General features: G+C 51.8%; 2 protein-coding genes across 2 annotated transcripts; one reads left to right on the top strand and one right to left on the bottom strand.

Moving 5' to 3' along the window:
* Positions 1-208: 208 nt before the first annotated feature.
* On the top strand, positions 209-21,583 carry LOC121166258 (tripartite motif-containing protein 54-like). Its single transcript, XM_040995363.1, has 9 exons — positions 209-392; positions 16,274-16,446; positions 16,589-16,760; positions 19,667-19,762; positions 20,268-20,501; positions 20,778-20,800; positions 20,904-21,058; positions 21,149-21,241; positions 21,435-21,583. Exons 1-9 carry the CDS (start codon positions 225-227, stop codon positions 21,581-21,583), a joined length of 1,263 nt encoding a protein of 420 aa, XP_040851297.1. The 5' UTR covers positions 209-224.
* A 532-nt stretch (positions 21,584-22,115) lies between these two features.
* LOC121166257 (urocortin-like) lies at positions 22,116-22,499 on the bottom strand. Its single transcript, XM_040995362.1, has one exon. The coding sequence runs from the start codon at positions 22,497-22,499 to the stop codon at positions 22,116-22,118; it is 384 nt and encodes a 127-aa protein (XP_040851296.1).
* Between the last annotated feature and the right edge of the window lie 1,281 nt (positions 22,500-23,780).

Genomic DNA, 23,780 nt, shown 5'->3' on the forward strand with positions numbered 1-23,780 from the left:
GGGAGAGACAGACAGAGCCACAAGTGTCTGGGCAGAATCCAGAGCAGAGAGACAAGAAGCGTCTGGAACCAACTCCCCAAGGGCAAGACAAGCTGTGAGAGGACGGGACAGGAGCTATAGCAGAGCCATTTCCAGAGTGAGCAGGAAGGAGAGGAGCAGCTACAGGCCAGTGGAAGTGAGGAGGGCAGGGTCTAGAGGCCCGGGCAGGCACGACCGCCGAGGGGATGAACTTCACCGTGGGTTTCAAGCCGCTGCTAGGGGATGCACACAGCATGGACAGCCTGGAGAAGCAGCTCCTCTGCCCCATCTGCCTGGAGATGTTCTCCAAGCCGGTGGTCATCCTGCCCTGCCAACACAACCTCTGCCGCAAGTGCGCCAATGACGTCTTCCAGGTTAGTGCTGGGTGTGGGCCAGGCCAGGCTTCCAGAGGAGCCCCAGCAGGTCACGGTTTGAGACCCCAGAAGCCAATAGTCAGAGCACTTCTGGGGGCCCTGTGCTGGGTAGCTGTGGTAGCAGAAGAGGGCAGGAGCTGGGACCCTGCGGATCCCCAGGCAAGCGTGAGTCAGCAGCTGCCCTGCTGGCTAGCGGGGACAGCCTGTCCTGGGGTAGCAGCTGGAACGACCTGAGTGGGAAGGGACAGGTCAGAGCCTGCCCTGGATTCTGCATTCCAGTTTGCAGCTTCAGATTTTGAGAACAGTGTGGAAAGTGAGGAGAAGGAGAGGCACTATGAGATTATGAAACATTGAAAACCGTAACCATTGGACCCAATGCAGTAGCCTAGTAGCTAAAGTCCTTGCCTTGCATGTGCCAGAATCCCATATGGGTGCCAGTTCTAATCCCAATGGCCCCGCTTCCCTAAATAAATCTTTAAAAAACAAAACAAACAAACAAAAAGTAACCACTGGGAGAAAATTCTATTCTGAAGACAGAACTGTCTCAGAAGGCAAAGTCCAGCAAAGTGGCCTAAGGCAGCCAGGAGATTAGGAACTGTCCATAATGTCGCTTGATGTCGTGACCCCTCCAGACTGCTCAGCATGGGGTCCCCTGCTGGCCCCGTGGGGAGAAGGCAAGGAGAGGTTGTGTCTCCCCACAGACAGATTTTTTTTCCTCGTAGTCACAGGGCAAAGCAGAGTGAGGCAAATTCATGTATCCTGGCTTTGTTGTTGTTGTTAAAGATTTATTTATTTATTTATTGGAATGTCAAATTTACAGAGAGGAGGAGAGACAGAAAGATCTTCCATCCGCTGGTCCACTCCCCAAGTGGCCGTAACAGCCAGAGCTGACCTGATCTGAAACCAGGAGCCAGGAGCTTCTTCTGGGTCTCCTGCGCAGGTGCAAGGTCCTAAGGCTTTAGGCCATCCTTAACTGCTTTCCCAGGCCACAAGCATGGAGCTAGATGGGAAATGGAGCTGCCAGGATTAGAACCGGCACCCATATGGGATCCCAGTGTGATCAAGGTGAGAACTTTAGGCACTAGGCCACCATGCCGGGCCCATTACATTTTATTTTTAATATTGTTTACATAGTTGAGAGGGATGCATGCCCACGTGGGTCTCTGATTAGGGTGGGGACAGTCGGGTATGGAGAAGGTAGGTGGGACACATGTGTCAGTCTTTTTTTTTTTTTCCTCCTGTGTCCTCTGGGGAGGAGGAGGCCTCAGGAGCCGCTCATTGCTGTCAGACCACACCAGCACCGATGGGGGATGGTCCTTTGATGACGCCCTAGAGACCAATAAGGGAAAGAAGGTTCTGAGGGTGTTTCTTGAGTGGTTTCGATAACCCTGAGATGATGTCGGGTTCGTAGCTCCAGGGTTGAGAAAATCTGTCCAAGGTCGTGTGCTGGTCAACAGGGTCCACCTCCGTGCGCTCACAGACCCAGCACCATGCCGCACGCTTGGCCAGAGCAGACGCCGCTTTAGCCACTGGTTTCAAAAGTGTAAGCGATGTATACTTACAAAGGGCTTTCTCGCCCTGTGCCGCTGCTGAAGGCTCTAGTGGTCTACGGATTAGAACAGATCTCTGAGAGTGGGTGGAATGCCACCAGAAAAGACCCTGTGAATGATTAAGAACCTGGGGTGGCCCCGGGCTGGATGGCTGAGCGTACGTGTCAGTGACGTGGTTATCATGAACGAGTGTTCATCTGCAGCACGCATTTGGAGAGAAGGAGATGGACATGGGGGGTTGTTAGCATAACCTTGGGGAAGCTTGTCTGGGGGGACAGAATGGTTTGGCTCCGTCAGACCAACCCGTGCTGCGCCCCAGCACACACCCTGTGTATATGCCACATGCCACCTTTCCTGAGTGCCCAACTGCTCCAGGCCTCTCCTGCCATCTCCCCATTGAGGCCCACTCCCTCCTCCTATTTAAAGTGTCCGTGCCAGCCTTCATGTGTAGCAGAGTCAGTAGTATTTCCACAACTAGGGGCCTGAGTGAGTCTTGTGGGAGAGGCCACGCCATCCCCCATCCCCTCCCCCGCCCCGCCCCGCCCGCACCTTCGCGGTATTTCCTTTGATCTAAGTAGCTCCCTGCGTGTCCATCAGGCCAAGATCCCAAGGAGGAAATGGCAGGCAGATTTTTGCCGTCCTTTCTCATGGGTTTATAGTGAAATCCCCTGAACCTGAAATATGTGAAATCCAAAAGTCCAGGAAGCTCAGTAATGCCTTGTGGTGTCATCGGGCAAAGGGACCCAGGCCTGGACACCACCCAGGGGAGCCAGCAGAGGTCTGAGCTACCGCCTAGGTGGAAGCCAGTCCTCTGTGTCAAGGCACTTCACACTTGTTTGGGTTCCTTCCAGCAAGCTCTAGAATCCTGCCTGGGGACCAGGGCAGCGGAAGATGGTTCAGGTCCAACCCGGTGCAGGGCATTTGGGAGCTGACATGATCCCCTAAGCTTTGGGGTGATTGTGTGGACCCTGCCAAGAGAGGAGCACCAAAGGCTGCTTTCTTCACTGCTCTATTTGGGAGGGCCTGGTGGGAGGTGACCCAGTTCTTCAGCCACACGGAGGTATATACGTCTCAGTACATCTCAGTAGCCCTCCGTCTGAAAGAGGAGCATATTTGGTTTTTTCACACGTTGCCTCCACACTTTGACAACTCTAGGCGTAATCAGATTGTTTTCTAAGTATGGGAACAAGAATAGGGCTTTTGATTCTTCTCTCTTCAGATTCTCTAAGATGAACAGACTCATAGAACATTGCCTAGGAAGGCCGGAGTTACTAACGGTGACAGCAGTGTATCACATTTTCCAAATCTAATCACAGACACTCTCACACAGCAAGGTCTGCGGAAAGTCCATAGGAAACGCACATTATGGAAACCCCGTGCTCGAGTGTCAGCATTCTTCATCCAAAATAAACAATTCCATTTTTCTTTTTTCCCCCCTCTTTTTTTAAAGATTTATTTATTCTTATTGCAAAGTCAGATATACAGAGAGGAACAGAGACAGAGAGGAAGATCTTCCATCTGATGATTCACTCCCCAAGTGACCACAACAGCCAGTGCTGCGCTGATCCAAAGCCAGGAGCCAGGAACTTCCTCCAGGTCTCCCACACGGGTGCAGGATCCCAAGGCTTTGGGCCGTCCTTGGCTGCTTTCCCAGGCCACAAGCAGGGAGCTGGATGGGAAATGGAGCTGCCGGGGTTAGAACCGGCACCCATATGGAATCCTGGCACATTCAAGCCGAGGACTTTAGCCGCTAGGCCATGGTGCCGGGCCCAATTCCATTTTTCTATGAACTTTCAGAAGCAGCCTCATGCTTGCGTTTTCCAGACAGTATAGGAATCTGCATCATGAAACGTGTAGCTGTCACCCACTGCAGACCCTCAAGTCCCCTTCCCAGGTAGAAGGCACCATTAGCAACTTTCTTAGTTATCCTTAACAGAAGGGTTGCATGAAGCTGTGTGTGTTGGCACCTTCACACACATTCAAACCAGCCTCCCTGGTCTACACCTGCCTTCGTCCACCTGCTCTGCCACTCTCTGTGTTGGCCCTCTGACATAGCTGTACAGTGAGTGCTTCATGGCAATGGTCACACCAGACCGTGTTAACCTGTCACCTAAACCTGTTGGTTGCGCACAAGTGTTCCCTTGTCCTAAAAACTGCTGTGAGAGACGATAAGCAAGATGCTTCAGAAACCATGATTTTATAGGACCAGCTGACCAATCAGGAAGGCAGCTTTGAAAAGTGTAAACACATCATTGAAAGGAGGGAGGGGCTGTGCAATGGCTCACTTGGCTAATCCTCCCCCTTCAAGTGTGAAAATCCCCTATGGGTGCTGGCTTGTGTCCTTGCTGTTCCACTTCCCATCCCTGCTTGTGGCCTGGGAAATCAGCGAGGGATGGCCCAAAGGCTCGGGAACCTGAACCCATGTGAGAGGACAGAAGGAAGCTCCTAGCTTCGGATCAGCTTAGCTCCAGCCGATGCAGCCCTTTGGGGAGTGACCTAGCAGATGGAAGATCTTTCTGTCTCTCCTTTCTGTAAAACTGCCTTTCCAATTAAAAAAAAAAAAATCTTGAACCAGGCATGATAGACTAGTGGCTAAAGTCTTGCTTTGAAGCACCAGGATCCCATATGGGCACCGGTTCTAATCCCAGCAGCCCCACTTCCCAACCAGCTTCCTGCTTATGGCCTAGAAAAGCAGTCAGGGACAGCCAAAGCTTTGGGACCCTGTGACCGAGTGAAGGCAGTTGGCTCCGGGCTTCAGATTGGCTCAGCTCTAACCATTGTGACTGCTTGGGGAGTGAACCTTCAGATGGAAGATCTTCCTCTCTGTCTCTCCTCTCTGTATATATCTGCCTTTCCAATGAAAAAGAAATACTTATTTTTAAAAGCTTTAAAGAACTGTTTAAAAGAGATTGAACAGTATATAGGATTTAAGAACAAATTGCTCATAATTCTAGCTGCCCCCCCAAATTATTTTCATTTTTGCATGCAATTTTCAAACCCTTGTTCCCATGGGTGCTTTTGTATGATTGCTACCACAAGTTACCTACATCTTTTTAGAGCCCAAACATCTCTCTCTCTCTCTCTGTCTCTGAGCTGAGATCAAATAAACCATCAAAACATCACGTTCCCCCCTCCTTAATGTCTCCGTGCCTCTTTCCCCACACTTGCACCCACTCAGCCACCAAGAATTCTGACAAGAAGAAAACTGTTGGTGTGGGAATCTGACACAAACATCTTCCCATGTGTTTCTGTATTTGTAAATTCCCTTCACTCCTAAACTCCTTAAGGCGAGGCTGGGATTATTTTTAGCGCTCCCGTTGACTGGGGACACTTGCCTGTGGGCTGCAGCCTGTTGTGCAGCAGATGGCCAGAGGCTCTGCAAGAAGCTGCTTCAGGAGCAGCTTTTCTGCAAGGTGTCCGAGGAGGAGGGTTCTCCAGCCAGAGCCCATCTCTGTGATGCTCCACCCGACTTGCAGTTCTTGATTGGGTGTGACAGGCGTGCCCCCGCCAGTGAACATCCCCGAGCCTGCCTCGTGCTTTGGGCTGTCTGGCTCCCACAGCCTAGTTCTCTGACACCCTTGTGACTTGCAGAAACTTCTGTCAGGGTTTTCAGAGCCTTCTGTGGGCAAAAAATTGGGGCCACATGGCAACAAATGACTTAGTACTCTTGATTCTTCCGTTCCTACCATTGTCTTCATTGCTTTGGTACAAGTGTGAATCAGGTTGTGCCACCCCTTCCAGCCTGTTTACATATCTGTAGATTCAAAGAGTGTCTTAAACTGGTTTTTAACTTTTATTTTTTTTTAAGATTTATTTTTATTATTTTGTTATTGGAAAGGCGGATATACAGAGAGGAGAGACAGAGAGGAAGATCTTCCATTCAATGATTCACTCCCCAAGTGAGCACAACGGTCGATGCTATGCCAATCCATCCGAAGCCAGGAGCCTCTTCTGGGTCTCCCACGTGGGTGCAGGGTCCCAAAGCTTTGGGCCGTCCTCGACTGCCTTCCCGGGCCACAGGCAGGGAGCTGGAAGGGAAGCAGGGCTGCCGGGATAGAACCGGCGCCCATATGGGATCCTGGGCGTGCAAGGCGAGGACCTTAACCACTGCGCCACCACGCCGGGCCCTTAACTTTTGTTTTTAACTGAGTTTCACCAACTCAAGGAATAGTAGGCTGGATTTCCATGTGGTAAGGGCTTTGATTTTGTTGCCAGTGTCCCGGCCTGGCCCACTCTTCCTGTATCACTCCCCTCTCAGAGCAGGGCTTAGTTTATCATCCACACCACCCCTTTCTTTAAACTATTTAAAAGTAGATTGAGTGAGTGATTTGAAAGGCAGTTATGGAATAAGAAGAAAGAAATGTTCCATCTATTGATTTACTCTTCAAATCAGTGAAACAGCCAGAGCTGAGTCAGGCTGAAGCCAGGAGCCTGGTGCTCCACCCTGGCCTCCCATGTGGGTGGAAGGGGCCCAAGCACTTGGGCCAACATCTGTTGCCCTCCCAGACACACTGGCAAGGAACTGAATCAAAAATGGAGCTGTCAGGACTTGAACCAGCACCCATAGGGATGCAGGCATTGCAGGCAGCAGCTTAGCACACTGCTCCATGATGCCAACCTTACTGTCCTCTGCATCAGGCTCTCCCCTCGGTCCTGGCAGCCACAGCTAACCCCACTCACAGTCCCTTGTACACCCACAGTTTGGCTTTGACCAATAGAAACCCAAGCTTCCTCAACTTGTCTGACCTTCTGATCCCACCTGCCCAAAACTCCTCCCATATATTTCCAAGCACCTGGTTCATGGCGCCTACCTAATCCTCCATCCTCATTGGCCTGGACAACAAGCCTGGGGGAGACTCAGCCTCCCCAGATCTGTGTCCCCAGTTAGCATCTCACCAGATAGCCAAGGAAGAAACACCCGGAGAGAAGTGTGGCTCTGTTAAGGTAATTGCACTTTCAGAGCATCTTGCTAGATGGAGTGCTTCTGTCAGCTTCCAAGCAAAATCTCGAAGGAAATAGGGAATGCTGCCACATGGCATGAAAGGACACAGTGCATGGCACGGGTGCCGCCCCAGGGCCCTGCACGTAGGCTAGAAAAACTCATTCCATTTTGTTCTTCACAAGAAAGAGCAGTTGCGCCTGTTCCGTGCCCTGTGTGAACAGTTACTTTTTAGATCAACACTAGGGTTAGTAACATTCCTTTATGTCTGTGTAGTGCTTTATAGCTTATAGGCAATGCAAACATGATTGCATTTGAGTTAGAAAAAAATGAGTGTCACCTCCATCTTACAGGGGAGGACGCAGGAAACAGGGTACAGTGGCATAAAGGAACAAAATGAGCGCCCTCAATCTAGCTGTTCCATTTCCTTCAGCTGTGGAATTTTCTCTATACATCACTCCATTGGCACATGAAATTCCATTTAATGGGACAGTCTCCCTTGTGTAAACGTGAAATGTAAGGAAAAAGAAGACATGTATGTGTACCATAGCGTCAGCCAGTTGTTTCCTATTTGGAAAATGGAAAGATAAGTGGGTGCTGGAGCTGAGGTTTTGCTAACTGGGTTTTAGCTGCAGAGAGCTGCCCTGTGTAGAAACAGTTAGCTGCGAGGGAACACGTGAGATTGCCATCTGTAGCCTAGAGCACACAACTCCTATTTGGGATGAGAAATTTTAGGCACTTACATTCAGGAAAGAGAGAAATGTATTTTTTTGTGCCATGGACCCACTTGTCAGCTATGAAACCTACGCATCTTTTTTTTTTTTTTTTTACTAACAATTGGTTTTAAAAGCCTGAACCTGAAACCCAGTACATACTTGTGCACAATGTTTTTTATTTTTATTTTTTAAGTTTAGATTTTTTTTCTATCTGGGACCAATGCCATGGCATAGTAGGCTAAACCTCCACCTGTAGGGGCTGGTGTCCCCATATGGGCGCTGATTCAAATCCTGACTGCCCCACTTCCAATCCAGCTCCTTGTTAACGTGCCTGGGAAAGTAGCAGAAGATGGTCTAAGGCCTTGGGCCCTTGCATCCATGTGAGAAACCCAGAAGAAACTCCTGGCTTCCCATTTCTTTCTTTCTTTCTTTCTTTCTTTCCTTTCTTTCTTTCTTTCTTTCTTTCTTTCTTTCTTTCTTTCTTTCTTTCTTTCTTTTTCTTTTTTTTTTAAGATTCATTTTTTTTTTATTGGAAAGCCAGATATACAGAGAGGAGGAGAGACAGAGAGGAAGATCTTCCATCAGATGGTTCACTCTCCAAGTGAGCACAATGACCAGAGCTGAGCCAATCCGAAGCCCGGAGCCAGGAGCTCTTCCAGGTCTTCCACGGGCGCAGGGTCCCAAAGGCTTTGAGCTGTCCTCAACTGCTATCCCAGGCAACAAGCAGGGAGCTGGATGGGAAGTAGGGCCTCCAGGATTAGAACCGGCGACCATGTGGGATCCCAGTGCATGCAGGGTGAGGACTTTTAACCACTACACTATCGTGCCAGGCCCAGCTTCCCATTTCTGGCAGCCCAGCTCTGGCAGTTGTGGCTTTCTGGGGAGTAAACCAGTGGATGGAAAATCTGTATGTATGTGTGTGTGTTCTCTCTCTGCATCTGTGTTTCCAATAATCCCCACCTCAGCTTGGGCTGGGCCAGGCTGAACCCATTGACCTGAGCTCAATCTAAGTCTGGCACATGGGTGGCAGGGAGTCAGCCACTTCAGCCATCACTGCTGCCTCCTCGGGTATGCATCGGTAGGAACCTGGAATCAGGAGTGGAGCCAAGACAAACCTGGTGCTCGGACATGAGGTTACGATCTCAAGTCATGTCTTACGTGCTACGTAAAACGCCGATCCCTAAAGTTTTAGGGACAGAGAGGCAGAGCTCCCATCTTCTGGTAACCCCCCAAATACAACAGCCAAGCCAGGTCAGAGCCTAAAGTCTGGAAATCTACCCAAGTCTCCTGCATGGCCTTCAGGGACGCACCTGCTGCGTTCCCAGGCCTGCACTAGCTCGGATCAGAAGATGGAGCTGGGACTCAAACTCAGACACTGTGACGTGGGACGTGGATGCCTTCCCATCACCCAACCCCGATTCTCTGGTTTCTCTTCAGATCAAATCTTTCCCTTTTACTAAAGATTTCCGTGGAGAAGGCCCTATCCCAGAATGATGCTTTTATGTATATAAAACATAGCATACACAATTGAAAAACATATGTCATCCAAATTTGGCACGCATTCTCAGTAGGTTTGTGATGTTGTTCTCAAGAGGAAAATTGCTTCTTGAAAGGGAGCAAATGGGCCCAGTGCAGTGGCCTAGCGGCTAAAGTCCTTGCCTTGCACGTGCTGGGATCCCAGTTATGGGCTTCAGTTTGTATCCTGGAGCCCCCGCTTCCCATCCAGCTCCCTGATTGTGGTCTGGGAAAGCAGCAGTCGAGGACGGCCCAAAGCCTTGGGACCCTGCGCCCGCTGGGAGACCCAGAAGAAGTTCCTGGCTCCTGGCTTGAGATTGGCTCAGCTCTGGCCATTGCGATCACTTAGGGAATGAATCAACAGACAGAAGATCTTTCTCTCTCTCCTTTTCTCTGTACATCTGACTTTCCATAAATAAATAAATAAATCTTTTTTTTAAAAAGGGAGCAGAAAAATCTTTGTCACTGTAGAAGGCGTAAGTGTGCCTCTCATACATAAAGAGCTAGGCGGTGTCTGGTATCAGCGTTTACCGGGGAATGTCTCTGCTCACCCAGGGAGAGGGCAGGCAGCACTCCTGAAGAAGAGCTTGGGGAACAGTGGGGTGCAACTGCCCAAATGTTTAGAGCATGTCTGATACAGTAAAACGGGTTTGTGGCTCACACCGTAAGCGGTGAACTGGAGCAGCAGCGGGCCTAATGAGTTCTGTCCCGCAGAAACAGTGGCAGGTGTGACTTTTTCTGGCGGGGGGAGGGGGGGTTTCCTGCCCGCAACTGTAATGTGACAGGAAAACAGCTGTCATTGCTGTTAGTGACAGGGCTGCAGGTGCCACCAAAGCGACCGCCGCGTGTTGTTGAGGCAAGCGTGCGATCTCTTGTAGGAGAGCGCCCCGCACCCCGGCCACAACAGTACTGTGTCCGTGGATATCTTTGGATTCTACGGCCCCTGGTTAGGAATTCCTGCCTCCGAGGCACCCGACCTTGCTAAGCACTGTCGCCTTGTGACATCAACATCCTCTTTGGCTCGTTCCTCCACCCAACGCCAGTATCCAGGTGATTGGCTGGTCTTTCCAGGGTAGCACCTGCCGCTGACAAGAGGAGCGAGGCCCTGTGACTTGCACAGACCCTGGTCCTGGCTTCCCAGCTAGTCTTGGCCCGTTCTCTCATCGCTCCCGCTCTCCACCTCTCCTGTTAGGTTAGAGGCCAACGGAAGTGAATTCAGAGCCTTACCCCTGGAATCAAAGCCACCTGTGATAAAGCCCACCATCCTTGCTCCCCTCATTTCCCTGTTTTGCCACCTACACTTCTAGTATATGTGCTGCCAAAGCGAGCCCAATCACCTACACTTCTATAGTCTCCTGACGCTTTATGGCTTGCTGTCTTCTACCTTTGATCTGCCCTGACTTCAAGTCCACCTGCAATGCTACGTTCTTGTACCTGTCCTCCCTTCAATTAACATAGTTCACGGCTCTCTAGGTAATGTGTGTCTGATGGCTGGTACTTTATCGTGGCACTCTAGCGCCCCCTTTCTTTCATGTCAGGACTGCGCATTTCATTAGTAAACTGAATTTTTTTCCCCCTCAAAGCCCCAAAGTCATTGTAGCTAACTCAGAAATTATTTGGGGATTTGATGGTATAGCATTTAAGACTTGGATTACAGTGCTGGGATCCCAGATGGGCATCTGTTAGAGTCCCAGCTAATCTGTTTCAATTCAGTTCCCCTGCTAATACACCTGGGAAAATAGCAAGTGCTTGGGCTCCTGTACCCAGGTGGGAGGCCCAGAACAAGCTCCTGGTTCCTACTTCTGGCTTGGCAAAGCCCTGAATGTTGTGAACATCTGGGGAGAGAACCAATGTGTGGAAGATATCTCCCTTGCTCTTTGTAACCCTTTCAGATAAATAAATAATCTGATCCTTTTTTTTCCTAATTAATGGGAATAGGGCCTGGTGCAATAGCCTAGTGGCTATATCCTTGCCTTGTATCTGCCAAGATCCCATATGGCACCAATTCATGTCCCGGATGCTCCACTTCCCATCCAGCTCCCTGCTTGTTGCCTAGGATAGCAGTCAAGGACGGCCCAAAGCCTTAGGACCCTGCACCCACATGGGAGACCTGGAGGAAGCTTCTGGCTCCTAGCTTCAAGTTATCTCAGCTCAGGCAATTGTGGTTACATAGGGAGTGAACCAGTGGATGGAAGATTTTTCTCTCCGTCTCTCCTTCTCTCTGTAGATTTGACTTTTCAGTAAAAATAAATCTTAAAAAATTTGAAAACACTGTTAAAGATAGAAGAATCATAGCTTTTGTATCTCATTTAGTATCCCTTCTACTATTATATATCTATGTGTCTGCCGACACAAAAGGAGCAATTTGTATTGTTTATTCTAATTGTAGACTGGCACAAACGTATTATGTAAGCTTAAATTCCCAGATAATACTGATCTTATATTGTACACATGTGTTATCAAAGTTGGTATTAAGTATATTCTCAAATTGCTTTTCCCACTTAACAAGTTACTAACATTTCTTATTTAAAATTGTATTTATTTTTTGAATAGCAGAGTACACAGAGATAGGGAGAAACAGAGATCTTCCATCTGTTACTTCATTCCCCAAATGGCCACAGCAGCCAGAGCCTGGCTGGCCTGAAGCCGGGAGCTTCTTCTGGGTCTCCCATGTGGGTGCAGGATCCTTCGCTACTTCCCCAAGTGTGTTGGCAGGGAGTTGGATCGGAAGTGGAGCAGCCAGGATTCAAAGCAGTGCCCACCTGAATGCCAGTGCTGCAGGCCGCGCTTCACCACGCTACACCACAGCACCACCCCAAGGTATTGATAGTTCTCCATGATAGCGCATGTTTACCGATCTCAATCTTTTAGTTATTGCTTTAATTAATTCATTTTCTTTTTCTAAAGACAGTGAGTGAGTGAGAGAGGGAGAAGTTGAGACAATGAGAGAAAGAACAGGCTGCCTGCTGTTGGTTAACTCCCCAACCCTGAAGTGCCCAGGAGCCAGGAACTGGATCCTGGGACTGGATCCTGGGTTCTTCTGTGCTGGCAGGGAGCAGCTGTCACTCACAGGATCTGTGTCAACAGGAAAGTGAGGGTGGAGCCGGGACTCCGTCTGAGGCACTGGGATGGGGTGAGGTTCTCCTGAGCAGCAGTTTAATGCCTGTCCCTACCCCAGTGTTAATGAACAGTGTCCGTGGGGTAGATTACCACTATTCACTAATCAGTCTGTAACAGGATGTTTCTGCTTCATTCCAAGTAGTAAGAACATCTTTTTTTTTTTCATGAATTTTGGTGTATAAATCTTTGGGCTTTGTCATTTGGGCAAGATTCCCAAGTGAAATTATCAGATCATCTTTCTCATCCCCGTCTTCATACCATCTTGCTTCAGCTTGTTTTGTACTTCTTAAGTGTCACAAGTGACAGTTCTGTGTGGTGGAAGAGGAGAAAGTATAAGTAGTTTGAAGAGAAGCCACAGATAAGCCAGCATGGGGTACAACGAATCTGCCCTTCTGTGTATACTCCAGGCTGTTTCAGAGACGGGGATTTCAGGAACTGCCTATGCCCGCTAGGAAGAGGGCGCTCCAGGGATGGTTAGCAGGTGCACCCCAGGGGAGGTGAGGTACTGGGTGGCAGGCGACAGGTGTGAGCTGAGAAGGTGGCTGCAGGAGCCACCAACTCCCTCCCTGCCCGTGGGGCAGCTGCTCAGGGTGTCTGGAATGCTTGCCACGAATCTTTCTCTAAAAATTCAGTGGCCTGAGGAAAAGGAAGCTCAGAGAGGGAGAGAGAGGAGGCGAGAGGACGGAAGGAGGGAGGGGGAGAGACTCACCGAGCAGCACTGAGCACATCCACAGCCTTCTTACAGTGCCATCCCCTGCTCTTGCTGCATTACACACCGCACACAGAGCTGGTGCCAAGAAAGAGCAACATGTTCACCTACGTGTGCAGCTGATGCTCGCACTCAGTATGTGCCCAGCACGTGCAGAAGGTTTGGGACAGCCGACTGATGAACTCCACAGAAGAGGGAGTCCAGGCAGTGTGATCATAAACACTCCAGGCTTCATTCTCTCCCCACCTTCCGGATTTTTGCCATAGCTGTGTGCCTGTACCTGTACTATGACTTAATGTTGGCATTTAAAAAAAAATAGGTTTATTTTTATCTAAAAGGCAGAGTTACAGAGAGAAAGCGCGATCTTCCCAACATTGGTTCACTCCTCAAATGGCTTTTTTAAAGGTTTATTTGTTTTTATTGGAAAGACAAATTTACCCCCAGAGAAGGCAAGACAGAAAGATCCTCCATCCACTGGTTCATTCTCAAATGGCCGCAATGGCCAGAGCTGAGCCAATCCGAAGCCAGGATCCAGGAACTTCTTCTGGGCCTCCTACACAGGTGCAGGGTCCCAAGGATCTCATGCAGGGTGAGGATTTAGCCACTGAGCCATCACTCCAGACCAAGATGGAAGATCTTTTTCCCTCTGTAAAAATCTGCTTTTCTAGGCCCAGTGGCCTGACATCCCATCCAGCTCGCTGCTCGTGGCCAGGAAAGGCAGTTGAAGATGGCCCAAAGCCTTGGGACCCTGCACCTGCATGGGAGACCTGGAAGAAGCTCCTGGCTCCTGGCTTCAAATCGGCTCAGCTCCAGCCATTGTGGCCACTTAGGGAGTGAATCAGCGGATGGAGGATCTTCCTCTTTGTCTCTCCTTTTCTCTGTACATCTGATTTTCCAATAAAAATAAAATGAATCTTTGAAAAAAAACCTGCTTTTCCAATAAAAATATATCTTGGGGGGAAAAAAAAAAGAGTCCAAGGATCATAGAGCAGAGAGCTGTCCCACCACCATTCAATTCCTTGGTATTTAATTCTGAGGACAGATGCATGCACACAGCCAGGGACACACTCAACGGAATTTGTTCCAGCTTTATGGTGGCCTAAAGAGCTAACTTCTCAGGAGTCCCCGGTCATCCTGAGGAAAATGTAGTATTGACAGCACATGCCCAGGCTCACGCATGGTAAGCTTCCCTTCACGGTGGGGCCGTGCTGCCTGCCAGCTACCAAAGGGTCTGACCGGATGTGACATGGTTGTCCACCATGCATGAGGTAGAGCTGCCATGCCCACATAAAAGTTCCTTCCAAGCCAGCACTGTTTCGGCTCTGAGTTGGAATCCTGCTGTAGGAAACACACGTCAGCAGACGCAAAGACAATGACTGTTTCCTTGGCTCCAGAGGGCGATCTTCCGGCTGGTTGGGCTCAGGGTGGAGAAACAGGGGCTTGGGGGAGGTTAGCATTTGCTTTACTGTCCCACTGTGTGTAGGCCAGGCAGGCAGGCCAAAGCTGCCTACTCACTGAGAGCTCAGCTTTCATCTTGTCGCAGTCCTCCACCTGTGCCTGCCACCTGCAAGGAGCTGTTTCAACTGGAGCCTCTCCTGTCACTCAAGCCAGGTGGAAGGAGAAAGGAAAGGGGAAGCAGAAGGCCTGGCCCACCCACTAGAGGAACTTTCTGGAAAGGGTACAAAGTATTGCTAGGTACATCCCAGGACACAGCCCTCTGGGTCATATCCAGCTGTGTAAGGCTGGGATGTTTGGTCTTGCCAAGACCCAGCGGTTCTGTGACTGAAGAGGGAGAAGGGGTGAGCTTTGGGGAGCCGTCAGCCATCTCTGCCCTCCTTTACCTCTGCTTCTTGCCAGCTCCCTCTTGTCAGAGCTTCCAACCCCTCATCTTTTCCAGGGTGGCTATGACCTTAGCCCAAATGCACGGGTCTGCAGGATAGTCAGCTGAGTCCCCACAGAAAGAACATGTGGTTAGAGATGTCTGGGTCACGTGGTCACTTCCACAGCTCTGAGGCTGTCTCCTGGGGTCTGGGGCTGGAGCAGGTGGGAGGAGCTGATGACTCCCCTGGACATCATGCTGAGCCTACCCCACCACTACCCACATTGTGCTGTACGTGATGATCTGCCAGGTGTGAGGATGGGGCTGCAAGCTTGCTCCTACCTTGAGTCTAGAGCCTAGACATTCCTTGGCACAGTCAGTATTTAATCAGCCAATCCTGTCCATAATTTCTCAGAGAGTGAATGCTGCCCTAGCTGAGCTAGGCTGATCTGAAACCAGGAGCCAGATACCTCCTCTAGGTCTCCCATGTGGGTGTGGGGTTCCAAGGCTTTGGGCCATCTTCTCCTGCTTGCCCAGGCCACAAGCTGGGAGCTGGATGGGAAGTGGGGCCGCAGGGATTAGAACCGGCATCCATATTGGATCCTGGCTCAGAAGGATTTTAACCACTAGGTTACCATGTGCCAGGTGCCAACCTTTTTCTTTTTTTTTTAAGACTTATCTTTATTATTTTTTTATTGGAAAGGCTGATATACAGAGAAGAGAGACAGAGAGGAAGATCTTCCGTCCAATGATTCACTCCCCAAGTGAGCGCAACGGCCGATACTATGCCGATCCAAAGCCAGGAGCCTCTTCCAGGTCTCCCACGCAGGTGCAGAGTCCCAAAGCTTTGGGCCGTCCTCGACTGCTTTCCCGGGCCACAGGCAGGGAGCTGGGAGGGAAGCAGGGCTGCCGGGATAGAACCGGCGCCCATATGGGATCCCGGGCGTGCAAGGCGAGGACCTTAACCACTGTACCACTGTGCCGAGCCCGCCAATTTTTTTTTTTTTTTTTTTAAAGCAAGCATTAGGCGCCCCCAGCAAGCCAGGATAGACTCCCAGTGCCTGCAGTGATTTCCCAGATATCCCCAACCAGCTGTGGTTTCTGTTTTGTGCTGCTGCCCAGGACTACAGAGAATCTTCCCCCCAGATGCAGCCCTTGACGTTCCCAGACTTGGGGAGAGAGCTGGACTGAGTCCTTCTCCTGCCCCATCCTTCCTGTGGGGACCAGCCTCTCCCCAGTGCTCCCAGCTGGAGCCCTCTGTAAAGGCCCCACTGAGGCTAGGTCTTGGTTGAAGCTAGGATGTGGACAGAGACACGCAGGAGCTGGGCTGACCAAGCTGGCGACGAGGTAGGGACCAGAGCACCATGGCCGCCCACCTGAGGTGGATGCCTAGCCCTTCAAGAGCTCATGCTTCCTCCCCCGCCACCCTGCCCCTAACCATTCTCCCCCTGTTCCTCTCAGCTCTCTCGTGGCCCTGCTGTGTCCTGAATCACATTGTCACCCATCCCTACAGGCCTCCAACCCTCTGTGGCAGTCCCGGGGCTCCACCACCGTATCCTCGGGAGGCCGCTTCCGCTGCCCGTCCTGCAGACATGAGGTGGTCCTGGACCGACACGGGGTCTACGGCCTGCAGCGGAACCTGCTGGTGGAGAACATCATTGACATCTACAAGCAGGAGTCCTCACGGTGAGTGCTCAGCCCCCTCTACCCCAACTTTGCCCCTCAGCAAAGTTGCTCACCTGCCCAGTCAAGCACCCATGGCACTGGTCAGGGCCCTTCTCGCTCCATCGACTCTCACCCTCCCTGCCTCTCTGTCCCTGCTCTCTAGGCCACTGCACTCCAAGGCTGAACAGCATCTCATGTGTGAGGAGCATGAGGAAGAGAAGATCAATATCTACTGCTTGAGCTGTGAGGTGCCCACCTGCTCGCTTTGCAAGGTCTTTGGGGCCCACAAGGACTGCGAGGTGGCTCCACTGCCTGCCATTTACAAACGTCAGAAGGTACCAGGGAAGGAAGGAGGGAGTGGCAAGGGTGTGGTACCCAGACAGGATCAGCCTCTTAATAATACTTGGCTTTGTTTACTTTCATTTCATTTGAAAGGCTAGAAAACAAGGGTCTTCCATCTTCTGGGTCACTCTCCAAATGTCTGTGATGCCTGTGGTTGGGCTGGGCTGAAGCCTGGAACTCAATCCAGGTGTCTTACATAGGTGGCAGGGACCCTCATACTTGCCTCATCAACTGCTGCCTCTCGTGTGAGCGTCAGCCAGAAGCTGGAGTTGGCAGCAGATGGGACTGAGCATCCCAAGCAGCGTCTTTGTTCTTCCCAAAGTTTTCTCCTTCACCTGGGTTTAAAGTGAAAAATCGGAGATGGTGCTATGGCACAGTGGGTTTTACTGCTGCCTACAGTATTGGCATCCCATCCCATAAGACTACCAGTTTGAGTCCTAGGTACCCCACTTTCCATCTAGCTCCCTATTAATATGCCTGGGAAAGTAGTGGAGGATGGCTCAAGTGCTTGGGTCCCTACACCTACATGGAGAGCTGGAAAAAGCTCCTGGCTCCTGAGAAGGCAGGAGAAGATGAACCCAGTACTCCTGTGTCCACTTGGGAGATCTGGATAAATTCCTGGTGCCTGAGGGGAAGGCTTTGTCTTCTATGCTATGTTGCCAGTCCCCAAAAAGAAATTTTCCTTTTATAATGTTAAAGTTATACTGGCTGGAACAGAGGAAATAAAATGAATCTCTGAGTATGGGTGGGGTGGGAGAAGAGTAAGCTGAGCATTTCCCAGAGGACCAAACCAGGCAATAAACAGTGATGTGGTGAGAAATGATTATACATCCAGGGCCTGGCACACTGGCTCAATTAGCTAATCTTCTACCTACAAGTGCTGGAATCCCATATGGGCACTGGTTTGGATCTGACTGCTGCAGCCATTTAGGGAGTGAAGCAGTGGGTGGAAGTTTCTTTCCAATGAAAATAAATAAATATGTAAAAGCAAAGGCAACTATACTTCCAAGCCTATAAAACCTGGGAAACATATATTTAACACTGCCAAGACTCCTGGAGTGCCAGGAACCATCTGGCCTTTCCTTTCTCAATGACTCTTTTGAAGATTTCTTTGAATTTGACAAAGTAATAGAGAGAGAGAGCGAGCAATCATCCACCTACTGGTTCACTCTCCCAAATGGCTCCAACAGTTAAAGTTGGTCCAGGTCAAAGTCAGGATCCAGGAGCTTCATTCAGGCTCCCACACGGCTAGCAGGAGCCCAAGCACTCGGTCCACCATCTGCTGCCTTGCCAGGCACATTAGCAGGGCATTGGATCAGACACAGAGCAGTAGAATTTGAACCCAGAGCCTGGGACATGGAGTTACAAGTGTTAGCGTAACCTATTATGCCACAACTCTGCCCCAACCACTTGGCTTTTGACAGAGCAAATGCAAATTCTTCCTGGAGGAAAATGCCCTTCATTTAGGCCCTTGCATTTACCTTATCAACCGAATATTAGCTCATAATAGAAGACACACAAAGCAAGGTATTCTATGAGTGAAGTTAATATAAACAAAAACTACAGATTTGCAATTTCCAAGGAATTATTGGGCATTATTGTTTAAGGATAAGTTTGTTTTTAAAAGACTATATATTTTTATTTATCTGAAAGAGAGAAAGAAAGCTTTCGTTCTCTGGTTCACTCCTGAAATGCCCACAGTGGCCCAGATGGGGTTGGGCCAAAGTGGAAGTCTCCCACGTGTATGGCAGACACTCAGTTACTTAAACCATCACCTGCTGGTTTTAGCATGTGGATTAGCAGGTTGCTGGATCAGAAGAGTAACTGATGGAAATTAAACCAGGCACTCCCTTAAGGGATACAGGCATTTTTAGCTTAACCACTACATTACAATGCCTTCCCTGGAATTACTGAAGAATAAAAACTTACTATGAATAAAATGCCTTCATAAACATGGAGTAAAAAAACAAGCCATAACAGAGTGCCAAACATTACCTTGTGTAAGACTTACTTATTTATTTATTTGAAAGTCAGGTTACAGAGACAGAGATTTCCTCCATCTGCTGGTTTACGCTGCAGATGGTTGCAATCGCCAGGACTGGGTCAGGCCAAAACTAGGAGCCAGGAGCCTCTTTTGGGCCTTCCACATGGATGGCAGGTGCTCAAGCACATGGGTCATCTTGTACTGCTTTTCCCCAGTACATTAACAACTGGATTGGAAGTGGAACAGCTTGGACTTGTGTCAGCAGCCATCAGGGGTGCTGGTGTTACAGGCAGCAGCTTTACCAGCTATGCCACAATGCTGGCTCCTGACCATGCATTTTGGACAAAGAGCCAAATAAAGTTTTTAAAAATAGAAACACACACAAAAGAAAGAAATAGAACTACAATTGTTGGAATAGAACAGTCAATTAAATGACAGTTTTTGTTTTTATCCTGGAGACAATTAGTAAGTAGAACACAAGGACTGAGAAAAGCAGGATGCAGCCCTGGGAGATGAAAGGCTGAGAAAGAGAAGAGGTTACCCAGACTCCCTGACTCTGAGAACAGGGCGAACAGGGCCTGGAGAAGAGTCAATACTACCTGAATGATAACCCTGAGAATTTTCCAGAACTGATGGAAGATATGAATCTACAGATGAAGCATCTAGCCCAATGGCCAGCCTCAGGGGGCCATTTGGAGAATGCCGGTCCCTTCAAATGATATACTTCCAGAACTCATAGAACACACATCCACACTCCTCAGATGGCTCTAATCCTTCTAGCTCTTTGTGGATGCCCTGATGGAGGGCTGAGGGGGAAGGAGCATATTTTTCCAGTGCAGTCCTGGCTGGGGTGGGATGGGAGCAGCTCCTGGGCTGGACCCTCCAGTCCTAAGCTCTAGCCTGTGTGTGCATCAGAGTGAGCTCAGTGATGGCATCGCGATGCTGGTGGCAGGCAACGACCGGGTGCAAGCTGTGATCACACAGATGGAGGAGGTGTGCCAGACCATCGAGGTGAGCCTGGGCTAGCAGGTGGCCAAGCAGGGAGGTGGGGAGGTGTATACTGGCTGGCCTGGCCACCCTGGACCTCAGAGTGCTTGCTGCTCCTGTCTGAACTCTGGCCTCCTGCAAATAGTGAGATATGCTTCACCAGGCTGCTAGGTCTGCATTCCAGCTCAACTGCTTGCTAATTCTGTGCCTTTGGCCCAGTGTCTAATTTCTCTGAGCTTTGGTGCTTGGTGGTGATGGTGATGACACAGCGGCCAGCTCATAGGGTCTTCCTGAGAACTCAATGGAACAACACAAAGAGAACCCAGGGCCAAGGACACAGATGGCTGCGGGTCTAAAATATCTCTTGTCAGAAAGGCCAGGGGCTGGATTCTGGCAGGGTATGACCTTGCTTGTAACCCCCTGCACCTTGCTTTCTCACCTCCCCGCCAGTCCCATCAAATGTGGGGCAGAGGTGAGCATTCTAGCTCTCCCAGACTAGCTGTACTCATCTAGGCCTTGGGTCTCTTAGGACAACAGCCGAAGGCAGAAGCAGTTGTTAAATCAGAGGTTTGAGAGTTTGTGCGCTGTGCTGGAGGAGCGCAAGGGCGAGCTGCTGCAGGCGCTGGCGCGCGAGCAAGAGGAGAAGCTGCAGCAGGTCCGTGGCCTCATCCGGCAGTACGGAGACCACTTGGAGGCCTCGAGCAAGCTGGTGGAGTTGGCCATCCAGTCCATGGAGGAGCCGCAGATGGCGCTCTACCTCCAGGTGGGCGCGACCTTGGCCCCGGGTTCCAGGGTTGTCTGTTGCCCTATGACCTTGGGCAAGCCCCACCCCCCACCTCCCCACCCTACTCCCACCCCCCCACCTCCCCACCCTACCGCCACTCCGCCACCCCACAACCCCCCACCCCACAACCCCCAGCTCCTTTTCTCCCAAAAGAAAGGTGTGACTTGCAGGCCCGTTTAGGGGCCCTGGAGCGGGCTTTGCCCGAGGCTGTGGTCCCGATCCGATCTGACTCGCACCCTTTTCTCTCCCCTGCAGCAAGCCAAGGAGCTGATCAATAAGTGAGTAGGCAGAGCGGGAAGGGGCAGCCAAAGGGCCGTGGGCTCCAAGGTTCGAGGGTGTGGGAGCGTTGCCAGCCAGCTGAGTCGTCACGGCTCCCCACAGGGTCGGGGCGATGTCCAAGGTGGAGCTGGCAAGTCGGCCAGAGCCGGGCTACGAGAGTATGGACCAGTTCACGGTGAGCGTGGAGCATGTGGCTGAAATGCTGAGGACCATCGACTTCCAGCCAGGTGAGGGAATGAGTACTGGCCGGGGTGGGGGTAGGCACCCTGGCAGTCAGACCCACGGCGCTGGGGGGAGGGGGCTGGCAAGACCCGGCCGCCACCTCACAGGGCCTTCCGTGGGTCCAGGTGCTGCCGGGGAGGAAGACGACGAAGAGGTGGTGTTGGACGGGGATGAAGGCACCGGTGTAGGGCCAGATGAGCGGCAGGACGCGCAGGAAGGTGAGTGCCCCCACGCCCTTTGAATGCCACCCATCCCGAGCCACAAAGGAGAGACCCAAGTATCCAAGTGCATTTTCTTACTCACCGCTGGCCGCTCCCGGCGGCTTGGGGGCTCCATGCGGGTGGGCAAAGCGAGGAGAAACGCACATGGCTGGGGAACCGGAGTGGGTGACTGGGGCACCAGCTCACACAGCTGTCTCTCGCGAGCACAGGCCCACACTGAGCCGGCTCGCAGTGGAGAGTCTGCAACCCCCCACCGGTGTGGTGGGAGATCTGCGCAGCGGTGACCGCACCCCCAGCTTGGCACTACCCGTGGAAGTATGGCTCAATAAAGGACTGTAGCGTCCCAGGCTCGCATCTCCTTTCGCTGCCCACTCCCACTGGCTGCCTTCTTCCCTTCCCCAAAGACCACTTCGGGGAGGGGGCGGCAGTGAGATGAACCTGTGTTGGGCCTCGTGAGCCCGGTGCTATGGGAGGGAGAAGGGGATCCAGGGGATGCCGAGACCGCTACCTTCCGGGATTTTGGAGAGAGGGGTGATGGGACCCCAAGGGGAACGGCCGGAAGCTTTTCTGGAGGAGCCCCCTGCAACACGTGGGTCCCTCCCGCCAGCCTAGGAGACCCGACTCTCCCACAGGTTCAGACCCTGTTGCGGCTGCCGCGCTCCCACAACAAAAACCAAAGCCCGTCCTCATTTTTTATTTAAAAAGAGAGAGAGAGGAGAAGAAAAGAAAGAAAGGAGAGAAAGAAAAAAGACACGCAGAGTGCCCAGGGTGAATGGGCCCCTCTGTCCCACGCGACTCAGTTCGGGGCGCGCTCCTTCCAACCGGTGGTGGGGGAAGAGACCAGGGTGTTGCCCGCCCCCGGCCCGATGGATCACTTGCCCACCGAGTCAAATATGATGCGGTTCTGCTCGGCGCGCTGCCTCTGGCTCTGCGTCCGCGCCAGTTCCAGCAGGGTCCGCAGCAGGTGGAAAGTGAGGTCGATGGATAGTGGAGGGTCATCGCGTCGCAGCCGCTCGCTCTCCGTTTCGGGTCCCCGGCGGCCGGGCCACACGCGGTGCGGGAAGCGCTCGGCCAACAGCAAGAGAAGTGCGCGGGCCCCACCGCCCTGACTCCGTGTCCCGGGACTCCAACGTAGATTTGGGTCCCGGACCCCTGCCGCCGCTGCTGCCGCCGAATTCCACTGGCTGCTCCCGGGGCGCAGTTGGGCCAGTAGCAGTAACGCCCCCAGCAGCGCCGCGCGTGCCGCCTGTTTCATGGTGCCCTGGATACACAGAGGGCAGTGAGGTGCGCCTGGGACAGCCGCAGGTGGCAAATTCCCTTCCGGCGCACACCCAGCGCCCCGCGGGTCACCTCGGGCTGCTGCCTAGTGCACACAGCTTGCCTCCCGTCACTGCTCCAGCCCTGGCCACTGCCGGATCCACCTCTTCCTCCTGCTCCCCATCTCCCTGCCTCCCTCCTGGCGGGCCACTGCCGGTGGTCTGAGCATGGACTGGTGCCCAGGGAGTCTGAGCAGAAGGGAGGAGCCACTCACAGGGTGTCAGAGAGCGCAGGGCCGGTGCGAGATGGAGCTGCAACCTCTGTCCCTCGGGGTAGACCGAGTGCGCTTGGGGAAGCGCGGGGTCTGTCCCGGGACCGCCGCCAGCCTTATATAGCGCCAGGACAGCTCCGACTGACGTCAGCCGGGAACAAGCACCGGTGGTGGAGAGCAATGACAGACTCAACCTCTTGACAAGACGGCCGGGTTGCGAGCCCCCGGAGGTGCACACACTCCGGATACTACAGCATGTCCCGGGCCAGCGCTGGATTCCCAAGAGCGAGAAGCTGACTGGACGGAAATGTTGCTCTGGAAGTCCCGCAGTGTCCCTCTCCCTCTTAAAGCAGCCAGCAAGGACCGGGCCCATTCCCAAAGATCGCTCCCAGCCGGCTTTCCTTTTCGTTAAAGGAAAGGAAGGCCGCCTGTGGCGGCTGTCCATGGTGCTGACGCCGTCCTGGGCCTCCAGAAAGGAGCCAGAGGCATTAAGAGAAGGCTGCACTGTGTGGATCCAGTCCCCTGCTGGAGCTATTAGTTGTACAAACCCAGAGTCACAGCGTGCTGCTGGCACTCAGCCAACACCAGGGGCTGAAAGGGGTCTGCCACATCAAGGTCACCGATAGAGACCTCATTACAGCCCTGAGTCAAGTCATCCCTCTGAATGAGGCACCATGTGCTTGCAGGCACAGGCACACATGCGAACAGACACACAGGAGGGCCTCCAGCCTCAGGGTGCTTCCCAACCACATAAAGCTGGCCCATTTGCTTCTGAGTTTGTCCAAAGTGGTGGCTTAGCCCAGATCAGTGTTTGTGTTGGGCATTGGCAATGGTATTACTACACCTTTAACCTAGTTGAGACCATTGGGAAGGCAGTGAGGATACAGGTCCAGGTTCCTACTCTGTCACTACCTCATGGCATGCACAGGCGACTTTACTTCCAAGGTGTCCCTGTTGGGTTTCGTGCTCCCAGACCTCTTGCAGGTTTGAGAAAATGTGACTACCCAG

This window comes from Ochotona curzoniae, unplaced genomic scaffold (assembly GCF_017591425.1).
Source record: "Ochotona curzoniae isolate NIBS_2020 unplaced genomic scaffold, NIBS_Ocur_1.0 patch106, whole genome shotgun sequence".
Classification (NCBI taxonomy): Eukaryota; Metazoa; Chordata; class Mammalia; order Lagomorpha; family Ochotonidae; genus Ochotona; species Ochotona curzoniae.